The following is a 14,124-nucleotide window of genomic DNA, read 5'->3' as shown; positions in this document are numbered from 1 at the left end:
AAGGAACATGGAATCTCTTGTAGATATTGTTGGATTTTCCCTCACTATTCCTTTTTCGTTTTCAGACAAATAGCTTATTTTCATAGCTGGCTATGGGATTAAAGATAGAGCCAAGAGTGTCATTACCAAGGAAGGCTCCCCTTAAACTTTATCGTAATGCAAAACACCATTTAGTGATGGATATTACTTGAGTAGACATATTCATTAATGGGATGTTTGAAGATGAAACTATTATATAGAAATGGCACATATTACATATATAGCCTTTATGTATATATGGCTGCAAATTGAACAACATGTATTCTCCATTGTTGACATTTGAAATATGAGATTGCTCTTTTATATTGCTTGAAGTGCATATCTCTGTCAAAGTTGCATTTATAATTAAATGTACCCCTTGTAAGCATTACCAATTTCCTATATTTTGTCACATAGAAATGTGACTTTGAGTGATCCCTGTATTGCTTTAAGGGATATGCTTCACACTTCATTTGGCTGCTCTTGTTGGTTAGCCTCATCATTGCTACAACAGTGCAATGGCAGAGCGCTTCGGGGGTTTCTGTTAGTGTAGGGTTAATGCTGCCATTTTAGAATGTTGTCTGATCAGTAACTGTAAAAAATACATAACAAAACAGTAACATAACAGAGAAAAACAGAACGCAGCAAAGTTACTGGAGTTCTACCCATAATATTCAGATGTGTACAACTAGCAGGCTGCTATCTGATTATGGTTTTCTACAGTTGTCTAGTGGTGCCCATAGCTTCAGAATGGACATCAGATTATTTTTTGAACGCTATTCAACCAAACCCGATTTTGTAAAAAATGTGGCCTTTTTCCTTGATGTATTTGCACAACACAACAGAGAGGTAGGTTAAAGTCCCTGGTGTTCAGCGGGTAGGAGGGTGGTTTATATTCACTGGTGTTCAGTAGGTGGGAGGGTAGATTATATTCACTGGTGTCCAGTGGGTGGAAGGGTAGATTATATTAACTGATGTTCAGTAGGTGGGAGGGTAGGTTAAAGTCCCTGGTCTTCAGCGGGTAGGAGGGTGGTTTATATTCACTGGTGTTCATCGGGTGGGAGGGTAGTTTATATTCACTGGTATTCAATAGGTGGGAGGGGAGATTATATTCACGTGTGTCCAGTAGTTGGGAGGGTAAATTATATTCACTGGTGTCCAGTAGTTGGGAGGGCAGATTATATTCAATGATGTCCAGTAGTTGGGAAGGTAGGTTATATTCCCTGGCGTTTAGTTCATCCTCCATATAAAACAGGGAAGGGTAGATTATACTCACGGGTGTCCAGTGGGTAGGTTATATTCCCTGGTGTTCAGCGGGTGAGAGGGTAGGTTATATTCACTGGTGTTCATTGGGTGGTAGGATAGTTTATATTCACGTGTCCAGTAGTTGGGAGGGTAGATTTTATTCACTGGTGTTCAGTAGGTGGGAGGGTAGATTTTATTCACTGGTGTCTAGTGGTTGGGAGGGTAGATTATATTCCCTAGTGTTTAGTTCATCCTCCATATAAAACAGGGAAGGGTAGATTATACTCGCGGGTGTCCAGGGGGTTGGTTATATTCCCTGGTGCTCAGTCGGTGGGAGGGCAGTTTATATTCCTTGGTATCCAGTGGGTAGATTGAGATTATATTCACTGGTGGCTAGTTGTTAGGTGATATTCCCTGGTGTTCAGTCGGTGGGAGGCTAGTTTATATTCCCTGATATCCAGTGGGTAGGTTATATTCCCTGGTATCCAATGGGTAGGTTATATTCCATGGTATCCAGTGGGTAGGTTATATTCCCTGGTATCCAGTGGGTAGGTTATATTCCCTGGTATCCAGTGGGTAGGTTATATTCCCTGGTATCCGGTGGTTGGGGAAGTAGGGTGGGAAGTGCAGACATCTATTGCAAGGGGATTCAATATCTATAGTTGTCAACCATACTCAGGTTGAAGGGTCATTTTTCTGTCTCTATGTCACTCCCCTATTACCCTGTAACAGGTAGTAGCGTCTACAGATTGCGCCCAAACTGTTCAGTCATATGTGTATACAAGGTCTAATCATTGTGTCAGAAATAGCCAGAAGCAAATCTCTCCTGTCCTGGGGGTTTGCTACAATGTATCAATGAAGGTAATATTTATCAGCCTATACATTATAGCCCACCAACAACTGTTGGAAGTATGAGGCATGTATGGGATTTTCCTTTCAGCCTGTGAATGTTCCCGGGAAGCAAATGTTTTGAAAATGGTGAGAAATTTACAAATATAGAATATTAAAAAAGTTGCATAGCTTTTCTTTCTATGATGGTCATACTATATTTACATAAGACTGAACAACGCAGTTTAATACGTCTCAGCATGGCATGTGAGAACAGTCTGAGGCAGTAAAAATCGTGCTCAACCATTTAAATTTATCTTCCTTTTAAGGCTGACTAATAAATAGCTGATAAACCTAAAATATACATTTTTTACGTACTTCCATTAGCGTTTGAGTTTTTTTTTTTACCTCCTGCAGAGTCTTCTCCTGCTCAGAACTGAAATAAAAGAATCAAATGGTTGCTGCACAGCAGTCTGGATGTCTATAAGATGGTATTAGTAGCCTCTGGGCTACATGGCAAGGCTTACAGATACATTTATTTTTCTCATTTTACATGAATTCATACTAAGTTTAAATATAAAAAAAAAATTTGTGATACAATTTGTACAGGAGCAAAAACAGTCTGGTGGTACCAAACAATAAAACAGTGTCCAACAATAGTGTTTCCAATGAGAATAGAAAGGCAAATAAGTCTGTGCATGTCCGTGTAAATAGGGGTCTTCAAAAAAGGTTTTCCATCCTTAAAAATTCATCAAATAGTTTGTGTCCAGTATACATTTGTGTTAACCATGTAAAGGATGTGCAATCTCCAAATGATTTATATGTCAATGAAAAGCCACTACTGATTGCGGAAAACGGGATAAATATAATATTTTATTTTTTTTTAGCAACTATGATATAATGAGCACTGTACAGATGTGTCCACCCTCACCTTTGCTTTAATTTGGTTAATAATCCCAATTTCCCATTAAATAAATTTAATACAATATCGCGACATGCTTGAAAACCCTTGACCCTAGGCTGCAATTCTAATGACAGCCACTGGGTGGCCACACATAGACACGAATAGCATAGATATCTCGTGGCAGAGTATCGCCAAATAATTTTTTTTTCTGTGACACATCTGTCAAAGAGATTTCTGGGTTATCACTGTCTGTTTAGATAAGGTTTGCATGCAGAGAGTTCTAAGTACACAGGCCTTGCCCAGCAGTGCAAAAAGGACAAAAGCACCGGGGCCTCCATCACCTAGTGGTGTCTAACATCATTCTCGGAATGATTCACAGCAACTACAAGTCCATTATGCTTGGCTTAAAAACCTGGCCCATGGGCACAGTTATCTGGGCATTGTATGGTACTGTTAAGCAGTGTATGGCAGTATTAGTATGACACTGTATGGCATTTTAGGTACTACAGAATTCTGTTCTATAAACATTGTGGTGGCATTGATGTGTGCATTGAATAGTGATATTGCATGGTAGTATCATTTTCATCCTCCTGTACTTTGCTCTTTCTGATGTAGTTTCCTACACAATCTATTTGCCATTGGGGCCTTCACAGACCAAGATCCTTCTATGTTTTTTCCATGATGCATTGGGGAATTGGTAAATATGTCTTTAAAGAACCTGATTTACAGTCCCTTAATACTAGCATAATGGAGACAAAGGCAGCACTTGGTATAAATGGCCCTGTATTCATCTAGATAAGGTGAATAAAGGATAGTTTATGCTGAGTACTGCCTTATTCTCCATTAAACTAGCTCTAACATGTCTGTTGTAGTAAATACTTGCGTTCCCTATGAAATAACAATTCTGGAGCTTCTTTCTTTAGAAGTCAACATTTTGTTGTTCCTCTGTAATTCCTCCTGGAACTATATGATTAAATTGACGCCGGGGTGTTACCATTCCCCTGTCAAAGGGATGTGTCCCTATACAGTCTCACTCTGTCGGTACTGATTGGACAGTGTCAAATTGTTTAGGGACATGACACTTTGACAATGGGAAACAGTTTTCTATTCATACATTTTAAAGAGGAATAACAGAGGAACCGAACTACACACAATTCTAAGAAAAGATACTACAGAATTGTTATTTAATGGGGAAAACATGTATTTAGTAAAATGGACTTGTCAGGAAAGCTGACAAGTCCTCTTTAAGTAAAATTTGGCATTGGCAAGGTTCTCTGATCTGTAAATTGGAAATATATGAAGCCTGGAGGAAATGTTGGGAGAAGTAACCACACTTTGTATATTGTCCTGTGCTGTTACTATGAAAATTGGTTAGCATGTAGGGAACACACACAAAATAGACCAAGTTTCATTTCTTTCCATTTTTCATTTTTACTTATTTTGAGCCTATATATTATATCTCTGGACAATCCCTTTAAGTAAAATATTGTTTTAAATTATTTCTGTGATAAATGTTGTAATACCTTTTCGATGTTGCAAATTTTCTGTGCCGTTCCACTTGCCTGCATCTTCTTTTGCTCAGAGCTGTATAATTGTACCTTTTAAAAAATAGATGATCTTATCTGCTGAACCTGTGATCGCTGCATATACAAAGAGTACATTTCACAGCTGACTGCTTCTACTGGGCACAGAACCATTTATTTTGCAGTTGCATAAATATTCTTTATTTAATCCCAAGAACTGACCCTCACATATTCAATATTATTACGCATGTTCTAGTGAAAGTCCATGAAATTAGACTTGCATGTACTATATTAGCAATTAGTAATTATATTCCCTCCCTTCTTCCTTTTTCTAAAGTAAACAATTTTAATTTGGATAGCCTTTCTTAATTTAGACCGGCTTCCTTTAGAAAATTAAATCAGCCTCAGAGTAAACATGTTACCTATTACATTCCTGCGGATAATTAATGATTGTATTATCACTGGGCTTTCTGTATTTCTAATCATATCTTGTAATAATTGCCTCATAATTGCTTAACTAACACATGTAAATTTGCAATTCCCTTTCTGTGACTTACAAACAACCTTTCAGCTAGGAATAATAAGTAGCTTGATTTAGAGAAGATTTGAAAACTTAAAATTTAAAAGTGTTCTCATTATAAATCAGTAATAGACAATATATATATATATATATATATATATATATATATATATATATATATATATATATATATATATACATGTATATAAAAAATATAAAGCAACTGCAAATTTATTTTAGGTTTAATGATATCTGATTCTATCGAGGCAGACTGCGCCGCTGCTATAGGACACTTGGTGAGCGTGGGCACACTCCTTATTGGTCTCATCCCCTTTTCCATAAGGGCCATTGTTTTCATCAGTCCTATGCTTTTTCTTTGCATACTGAACCATTTATTTCTATGGGACCATGCACATCTGTGTGTCCGTTCAAAAAATTATAGAACATGTCCCAATCTTGATGATACGTCCCACTCATTGTATTTCATGTGTCTGCAAAAAAACATGCACAGCACATGGAAGCCACTAAGATCAGTGTTTTGAAGTCTACAAAACGGAAACGGTCATGTACATTATGCCTAATGTGGGTGAAACTTTTGCAGGACTCCCCTCTGCAAAGGATCTGCCTTGTAAGCCAACAGGGTGGTAGGAAAATCAGCCCAAGGGTCATTGAAAGAGGGTTGAGGAGGAAACAAACACCATACCCTTTTGTCCTTGGGGCATAATGGGTGCCTAGTTTGACCTTTGCTTTGGGATCTTCTCACTTCTATATACGCTACTTAGGTATTACTTGAGGTTAAGACACCAAGGTCAGTGCTAGAACTGGTAACATTATTGTACATGCTGAGCTAATGTCAGAGAAAAGAAAAAAAAAAGACACATGAACACATGAAATAACAATTCTTTATTAATAATCAATTCAAATAAAAACATGTAATAAAATATACACATTACCCAGGAAAAATCCCCTCATTGACCCGTCCTCAGAACCCCATAATGACATAAAGTGCAAATAGTGCAATAGGAGGCTGATAAGCCACGGTAATAAAAGTGAATAGTGAATAGCACTTTCTACATACATATGTTAACATAAGTGGTACTGGAAGAAGCTATATGCGAAACACGTGTTGGAGTTGGATCTCTTCATTGTTCAGGTCTGTCTACCTCATTTACCTTACTTGGTTTTTCCTGACCACTTATGTTAAAATATTTATGTAGAAGGTACTATCCACTGTTCACTTTTATTACCGTGGCTTATCCGCCTCTTATTGCACTATTTGCACGGGTCAATGATGGGATACATTTTTCTTGGGTAATGTGTATCTTTTATTACATGTTTTTATATAAATTGATCATTAATAAAGAACTGTTATTTGTTGCTAGCAAAAGTTCATGTGTGTTTTTTATTTTTTGTAGGTAGTTATTATTTGTTTTCACACAGAACAGGGAGGGTTACTCCATATGTGTTTATTTTGGCCCCATTGCATTAGTTGGTGTTATAATGTTACAGAAAGCAGTCTGCACCACCGACAGCTTTAGGTGGGATTCATTGCAAGACTCCTTTAGCTGAATAAGGCAAAAGGGAGCCCCTGTTTGATCACCTAAAAGCTGGTCTAGCGCTGGTCACACTTTCATTTATACCGTTTATAGCATTTGCAATATACAAAGTAGCTAATGTAAACTGTTCTTTTCAGGTTTTGTTCCCATCAGTTCCGAGACTTCTGCAATTATTGACTGATCAAACTGTATTCCCTGTCCTACCACCCTGTGACTGTAAATTGCCAGTTGCTCATTTAAAGCTATTTGTAGAATTCAGAATTACATACAGAGAATCAGAATGTGCCTTGTTCTTTATAAAGAAAATACGGAGCCCTCCATGGTGCTAATCCCACAGCTCTCGCCTTGGGGAAAATGATCACTCCAGCTGTAGTTTTCCATTTACAGATTGCCTGTTACTGTAGAGATGGGGCTCTGCACTAAATTGTACATTACGAATATCCTATGTTTTATGTTGATAATAATCGCGGATATACTTGTACAAAATATATGATTTGAACACTTTATTATAGTTTATTTATTTTTATTTTGAAAATACATGTGATATAGTGCAAGACAATAACTGTAAAGCTCGGATTAGTCACAACAATGCAAATTTACCCCAAGCAAATAATAATTATAATAATAATAATAATAATAATAATAATAATAACAATAATATCAACAACATCATAATATTATTATTTTTTAATTATGGTTGTGTATATTAAACAGGTTGTCTGCTTTAGAAGGTCGCCCTTCCCCCCTTAATTGCATCGCCTAATCTGCTCTGGAGTATTTACTAAAGTCAACGAATGTTCATTCATTTAATGGACATCCTGTAATATTAAAAGCTCATTTAGTCTATGCCTTCCCAGCAGATATAAATGAATCGCGGGGGCTCCTAGCAGTGTGATCTCAATATGATCAATTTGACTTTGAGATCTGTAGTATAAGGTGCCATTGCTCAAAGTGAACAACCCTTTAGAATATGAGTAGATGTTTATATATATATATATATATATATATATATATATATATATATATATATGGCCGGCCCTAGGATAAATGGCGCCCTGTGCGAAATGATCTTTCGGTGCCCCACCCCATCATTAAGAAAAAATGCCCCATAAAAAAATTATAATGCCCCCATACAGTATAATAATAATAATAATAATAATAATAATAATAATAATAATATTTAATAATATATTACAGCCCCATAAAGGACACAGTATTTTGTCCTCTAATTGTGCCCACAGTATTATGCCACCTGTAGTACCCCTACACAGTTTAATGTCCGCTTAGTGGCCCCCACACAGTATAGTGCCCCCTGTAAATTTTGCCATATAGCCTCCCTGTAGACAGTGCCATAATCCCCCACCTCCTTTTTGTAGAGCGTGCCATACAGCCCCCCCACCTCCCCCTTGTAGACAGTGCCATACAGTCCCCCACCTCCCCCTTGTAGACAGTGCCCCCAAACAAAAACTTTACTCACCTAGGCCCCGTTCCCATGACTAACTGAGCTGCTCCATGACGGGATCCTGTAGCCTAGTACAGAGTTTCCCAACCTTTTCGGACTCGAGGCAGCACTGGAAAAATAAAATTTCCTCAGGGCCCCCCTACCAAAAATTGTTTCGAGAAAGACAGAAAACGGCTAAGAACAAGCACTCCACTCCCAGGATATGTTCATACATGGCAAAAAAAATCTGCCTCAAAATTCCTTCAGCAACTGACAGCGTTGTGAGACTTTTTTTTGTGTTTTTTCTTAAGCTGTTGAAGCGAATGCAAAAGACGCAGGCAAAAAAAGCTGAAAACGAGCGCCGCAGGTATTTTCTGCCTCCTATTAATTTCAATTGGAGGTCAGAGGTGGAAACCACTTGAAGACCATCAGGCCCCCACTCACAGTAAAATGACCATCAGCCCCCCACTCACAGTAAAATGACCATTAGCCTACCACTCACAGATTCCCCCTGTAGATAGCGCCACACAGCCCCTTGTAGGTAGCAGCACACAGCCCCTTGTGGGTAGCGCCACACAGCCCCCTTGTGGGTAGCACCACTCAGCCCCTTGTAGGTAGCACCACAAAGCCCCCTTGTAGGTAGTGCCAGACAGACCCCCTTGAAGGTAGCGCCAGACAGCCCCCTTGTAGGTAGCGCCAGACATCCCCCTTGTAGATAGTGCCACACAGCCCCCTTGTAGATAGCGCCACACAGCCCCCTTGTAGATAGCGCCACACAGCACCCTGTTAAGAGCGCCACACAGCCCCCTGTAGAGTGCGCCACACAGCCCCCTGTATGGAGTGCCACACAGCCCTCTGTTAGGGAGTGCCGCACAGCCCCTGCTATGGAGTGCCGCACAGACCCCTGGTAGGGAGTGCTGCACAGACCCCTGGTAGGGAGTGCCACACAGCCCACAGCCCCCTGGTAGGGAGTGCCACACAGCCCCCTGGTTGGTAGTGACCCACAGCCCACAGCCCCCTGGTTGGTAGTGCCCCACAGCCCCCTGGTTGGTAGTGCCACACAGCCCACAGCCTCCTGGTTGGTAGTGCCACACAGCTCACAGCCCCCTGGTTGGTAGTGCCACGCAACCCACAGCCCCCTGGTCGGTAGTGCCACACTGCCCACAGCCCCATTGTAGGTAGTGCAAGGACTACGAAATGACCCTGATAGCTGGCGGGAAATAGACATCCAAAAAAGACAACTGTGCAGGAGCACATGAAATACCCAGCTTTCCCAGCTACCAAATAAATGTGTGGAAATAAACTAAGATATAACTTTTATTTAGTTTAGCTAAAGGATTAATCCTTTTACCTAGATTAAATAAAAGTTATATCTTAGTTTATTTCCACACATTTATTTGATAGCAGCGAAAGCTGGGTATTTTGTGTGCTCCTGCACAGATGTCCTTTTTTGTAGGTAGTGCCACACAGCCCACAGCCCCCTAGTAGATAGCAAACACCCCCTTCCAGTATAGATAGCGCCACTGTAGCTCCCTGAAGGAGCGGAATCCCTGTGTGGCCGGGGATTCCGCTCCTGGAGTGCTCCTTGATGTCTTTGTCCATATATGGACAGTGACATCAGGGGAAACTCCTGAAGCGGAATCCCCGTCCACAGCGTTGCCGAAGCTGTGAACAACGATTCCACTCCAGGAGAAGCTCCTGTCGTCTGTGTCCATGATGTCATTGGCTTCTACTGGAGTGGAATCCACGGTCATAGCATCTGCAACACTGTGACCGGGGATTCCACTTCAGGAGTTTCCCCTGATGTCACTGTCCATATATGGACAGAAACATCAAGCAGCGCTCCAGGAGCGGAATCCCTGGCCACATGGGGATTCCACTCCTTCAGAGAGCTACAGTGGCGCTAGTAGATAGCAGAGCAGGGAGATACCTCCCTGCTCTGCTATAGTGCCGTCGCTACCGCTACAGCAGCTGCAGCAGCTGCTAGCGGCGCCACCGCCCTCCTGACTGGTGTCGCCGCAAACAGCTGCTATGGCTGCCACAGCGGTAGCGACAGACACTAAGTGAAGAAGCGCCCGCGCAGAAAGGAGATGGCCTAAGGCCGGACCTGGGTGCAGTTAGCGAGTGGCACCTGACCCACTGGTAGTTGCAACGGTGCGGGGATACACACACCTGCTGGCACCCCTCTTGCAGTGTGGCGGCTGGCGCCCTGTCGAACGTATCTCAGGCCGGCCATGTGTATTTATATATATATATATATATATATATATATATATATATATATATATATATATATATATATATGTATATACTATATGGACAAAAGTATTGGAACATCTACACATTACACCCACAGGAGATTTTATGTCATTTCACTATAAAGCCATAGACATTAAAATGAAGTTGGTCCCCCCTTTGCAGCTAAAACCGCTTCCACTCTTGTGGTAAAGTACAAGAATTTGGTCTGTGGGAATTTTTGCCCATTCATCCAGAAGAGCATTTTGAGGTCTGAGGCTGATGTTGGATGGAAGGACCTGTCTCACAATCTTTATTCTAGTTCATCCTAAAGATAGTAGATGGGGTTGCTATCAAGGCTCTATGCGGGCCAGTTCTCTCACACCAAACTCACCCATCCATGCCTTTATGGATCTTGTTTTGTGCACTGGGCACAGTCATTCTGGAACAAAAAAATTACTTTCCCCAAACTGTTCACACAAAGTTGGAAGCATACAATTGTCCATAATGTCTTAGTATGAAGAAGTCCTAAGATTTCACTTCACTGGAACTAAGGGGCCAACCCCTGAAAAACAACCCTATAACATTATCCCTCCTCCACGAAACTTTACAGTTGGCACAATGCAGCCAGGCAGGTAACGTTCTCCTGGCATTTGGCAAACTCAGACTCGTCCATCAGACTGCCAGATAGAGAAGCGTGATACATCACTCCACAGAACATATTTCCAGTGATCCATAGTCCAGTGGCCACGATCTTTACACCACCCCAGCCAACACTTGGTATTGCGCTTGGTGATGTAAGGCTTTCATGCAGTTGCTCGAACATAGAAACCCATGCCATGAAGGTCCCGGTGCACAGTTTTTGTGCAGATGTTGATGCCAGAGGAAGTTTAGAGCTTTGTAGTTATTGAGTCAGCAGAGCGTTGACAACTTTTATGCACTACGGGCCTCAGAACTCCGGGACCCTGCTATGTAACTTTATGTGGTCTGCCACTTCCTGGCAGAGTTGCTGTCATTCCTAAACACTTAAAATTTGTAATAATAACAACACTCACAGCTGTTCGTGGAATATCTAGAAGGGAAAAAATTTCACGAATTGACTTGCTCAAACGGTGGCATCCTATTACAGTACCACACTCTAATTCAGTGAGCTCTTTAGAGCGACCCATTATTTCACAAATATTGGTAAAGGCGACTGCATGTCCAGGAGCTTAAATTTATACACCTGTAGCAATGGGACTGAATGAAACACCAGAATTCAATGTTTAAGAGGTGTGTCCCAATACTTTTGTCCATATAGTATAAATTAAAGTATTTAAATCTTATACAGATATATTTTAAACTAATGTTACTTAGCATATTATTTATTTTAATTAGTTTGCAGCATTATTAATTACGTTGGGCAGGCAGATACTGTCCTGTATCCCTGGACTGTGACTAGGGAGATAACTTATGGAAATAGAGGTTTGTCTAGTAATCTTATGAGAGGCAGAGAAATGTGAAGAGGTACAAAAAAGGTCACCTTCTCTCTTATCACTTCATATCTGACTCTGTCCATCACGTATTTCAATTTCTCTCAAAATATTGCCCAGTTATAGCAAAGGGTTTAAGATAACTTAAAGGGTAATCCGGTTTTAGAAGCTACAACTTATTTATTGTATAATTAAAATGTATGCAATTTTTTTTAAATATATCTGAGTTTTAATTCCTTTTGGTATTCAAGACCTCTGCTTGAAGTCAGTTATTAGGAGCCTTCGTTGTTTAATTCTAGTGGAGAAAAATCAGTCCTGGTCATGTGATGATGACACAGGTACACCGCCATTTACAATAGAGAGCTCTGATAACTGTCCTGTAAGGCCACATGCTGCAGACACTTTCCACCACAGATTTCACAGCAAATAAAATCTGCATGACATGCTGCGAATTAGAAAATTTGCAGCATGACGTGAATTCCACGCTGATTTTTTTCGTTACATGTGTATTGTACTGTAAATTGCTGCAGACTTTCAATGTGGATTTTGCACTGAAAATCCGCAGCACTTATGCAACGTGTAAATTCACCAAGGAGCCCTATTACATGACCAGGACAGATTCTAATGCTCTGGAAGAAACCAGTCGAGCTTCCTATTCACTGACTGTAGGCAAAGATTTAGAAAATTATAGGGAGTTGATACACAAAATATATTCTAAAATTGCAAACTTCTATATTCTATATTAAATAAACGTTATTTTCTCAAACCAGAAAACTCCTTGTATAAATCCAATACAGTCCCATAGTTACATAATAAATGTGTAATGTAATATGCAAAATTCAGCATTAAAAGAGGGACGACACATGAATTGTCACCTCATTCCCAAAACGTGACATTTTAAGGCTGTCTAACCTCAAATATTTTATTTGTTTTCCAGATATAAAGAAGACACCTCCATCATCAAATGGCGTATGGAGCCCTAAGTATGGTGTACCATTTCCGCAAAATGTGCCAGCGCTGGACTATCAACATAACGTGTATATTCCAGGGACACCCACACTATTGGCCAACAAACAAGGGCACTATATAGAGCATGAGGAGAAAAACAGTTTTTCCACTTTTGGAAAGAAGAGGAAAATGACATCTTGTTGTGATGTACATGATGATATGATCATTAACAATGACCTAAAATGAACAAGGATCTAGCGAATAGACATGTACTACAAAAGACAGAGGACCAAAGCCACGTCTGAGCAGACTGGAACCTCAACAGTTAAAAAACGGTGTCATTACTATGTAAAGAACACTGTCTCAGCTCACCTACCTGACGTCTGTTTGTGTGTGATAATTCTGGAAACACAATTTGTGACAGGTCCCGATCGATAAAGTGCAACGGGACAAGGAGATCTAAAAATTAATCTGTAACACTTGAAATGAAAGTGCACTCGGAGAGGTAATGAAGGCGCAAAATATACGTACACAAAGACAATGAAAATAAATGACAGTGAAGCTGTGTGTTGAGTAAATGGACAGGATGCAATTTCATTTGGTAAAACAGATTCAATGTGGGTGAGAATGAAAGTCACTTGTGTGTAAAAAGCAATTTTCTCTATCTGCAGTCAAGCGAAAGACTTCCTTGAGGACTGGAGCGAATAAGAGGACATCCTTTCTGAAATGTCATTTTGAGTTTCAGCCTTTGGCGATTTCCATTTAGTGACAGTTCTGTCTTTCATTGTTAATATGTGAATGTACACAGTAGATATATACATTTTTGCTGGACCGGTATGCTTGCGTGCGTTGAACAAATGGAAGGATGTGTGTTGAAGTCATATCATCCTATAGGGTCTAATCAGCGGAATACATTCATCGTCACTATATATGGAAGACAAAATACTTGTAAATATATGTATATGCTATTTTTCAACTACCAGTTGTATTAAAGAGTGCTGGACTCACTTTGGTGGTTTATATTATTATGCAAAAAAGAGTATTTTTAATACAAAGCTTATCTCCTGGGAGATGGTAAAGCCAAGAACTGAAATTAAATTGAAATAAAAAAAGGTCAGCACAGTAATTGGACAGTTAAATACATGTGATATTTTGTGCCCAGACATTTTGTCATCTGAAATCATTTCACGGTTTTAATCGGTTTTTTAAAAGCTAAAAAATGTTCAGGTTTTAAACACTTTCTTATAATGTGAAGTGTGACTGTCAATAATGTTAATACATCTCTCAAAGCTACCCTTGCTCTGAATGGAATAGTGTTCAGTTTATTGCAGTGAAGCTTCTCTTCGGAGCCATTTTTTTTTCATATTATATTAAAGTGCATTTCCATCTTTTCCATCTTTAATTATGTCATTTTTAGGTTCAAAATTCAGTGCT

The 14,124-nt window shown here is 39.9% G+C and overlaps 1 protein-coding gene across 2 annotated transcripts in view; it reads left to right on the top strand.

Annotated features, from left to right (window-relative positions):
* The window catches only part of LOC142748894 (protocadherin-10-like), a 79,741-nt gene extending 66,043 nt beyond the window's left edge, over positions 1-13,698 (top strand). For both annotated transcript variants that reach the window (XM_075856269.1, XM_075856268.1), the window contains exon 4: positions 12,680-13,698. In XM_075856269.1, coding sequence (XP_075712384.1) covers positions 12,680-12,936 — 257 coding nt within the window. In that variant the 3' untranslated portion in view covers positions 12,937-13,698. The remainder of the gene's footprint in view (positions 1-12,679) is intronic.
* Positions 13,699-14,124: the final 426 nt, after the last annotated feature.

The sequence above is a fragment of the Rhinoderma darwinii genome, chromosome 3, assembly GCF_050947455.1.
Source record: "Rhinoderma darwinii isolate aRhiDar2 chromosome 3, aRhiDar2.hap1, whole genome shotgun sequence".
Classification (NCBI taxonomy): domain Eukaryota; kingdom Metazoa; phylum Chordata; class Amphibia; order Anura; family Rhinodermatidae; genus Rhinoderma; species Rhinoderma darwinii.
Note: the sequence above shows the minus strand (reverse complement) of the source record. Positions and strands in the feature narration are given on the sequence as shown.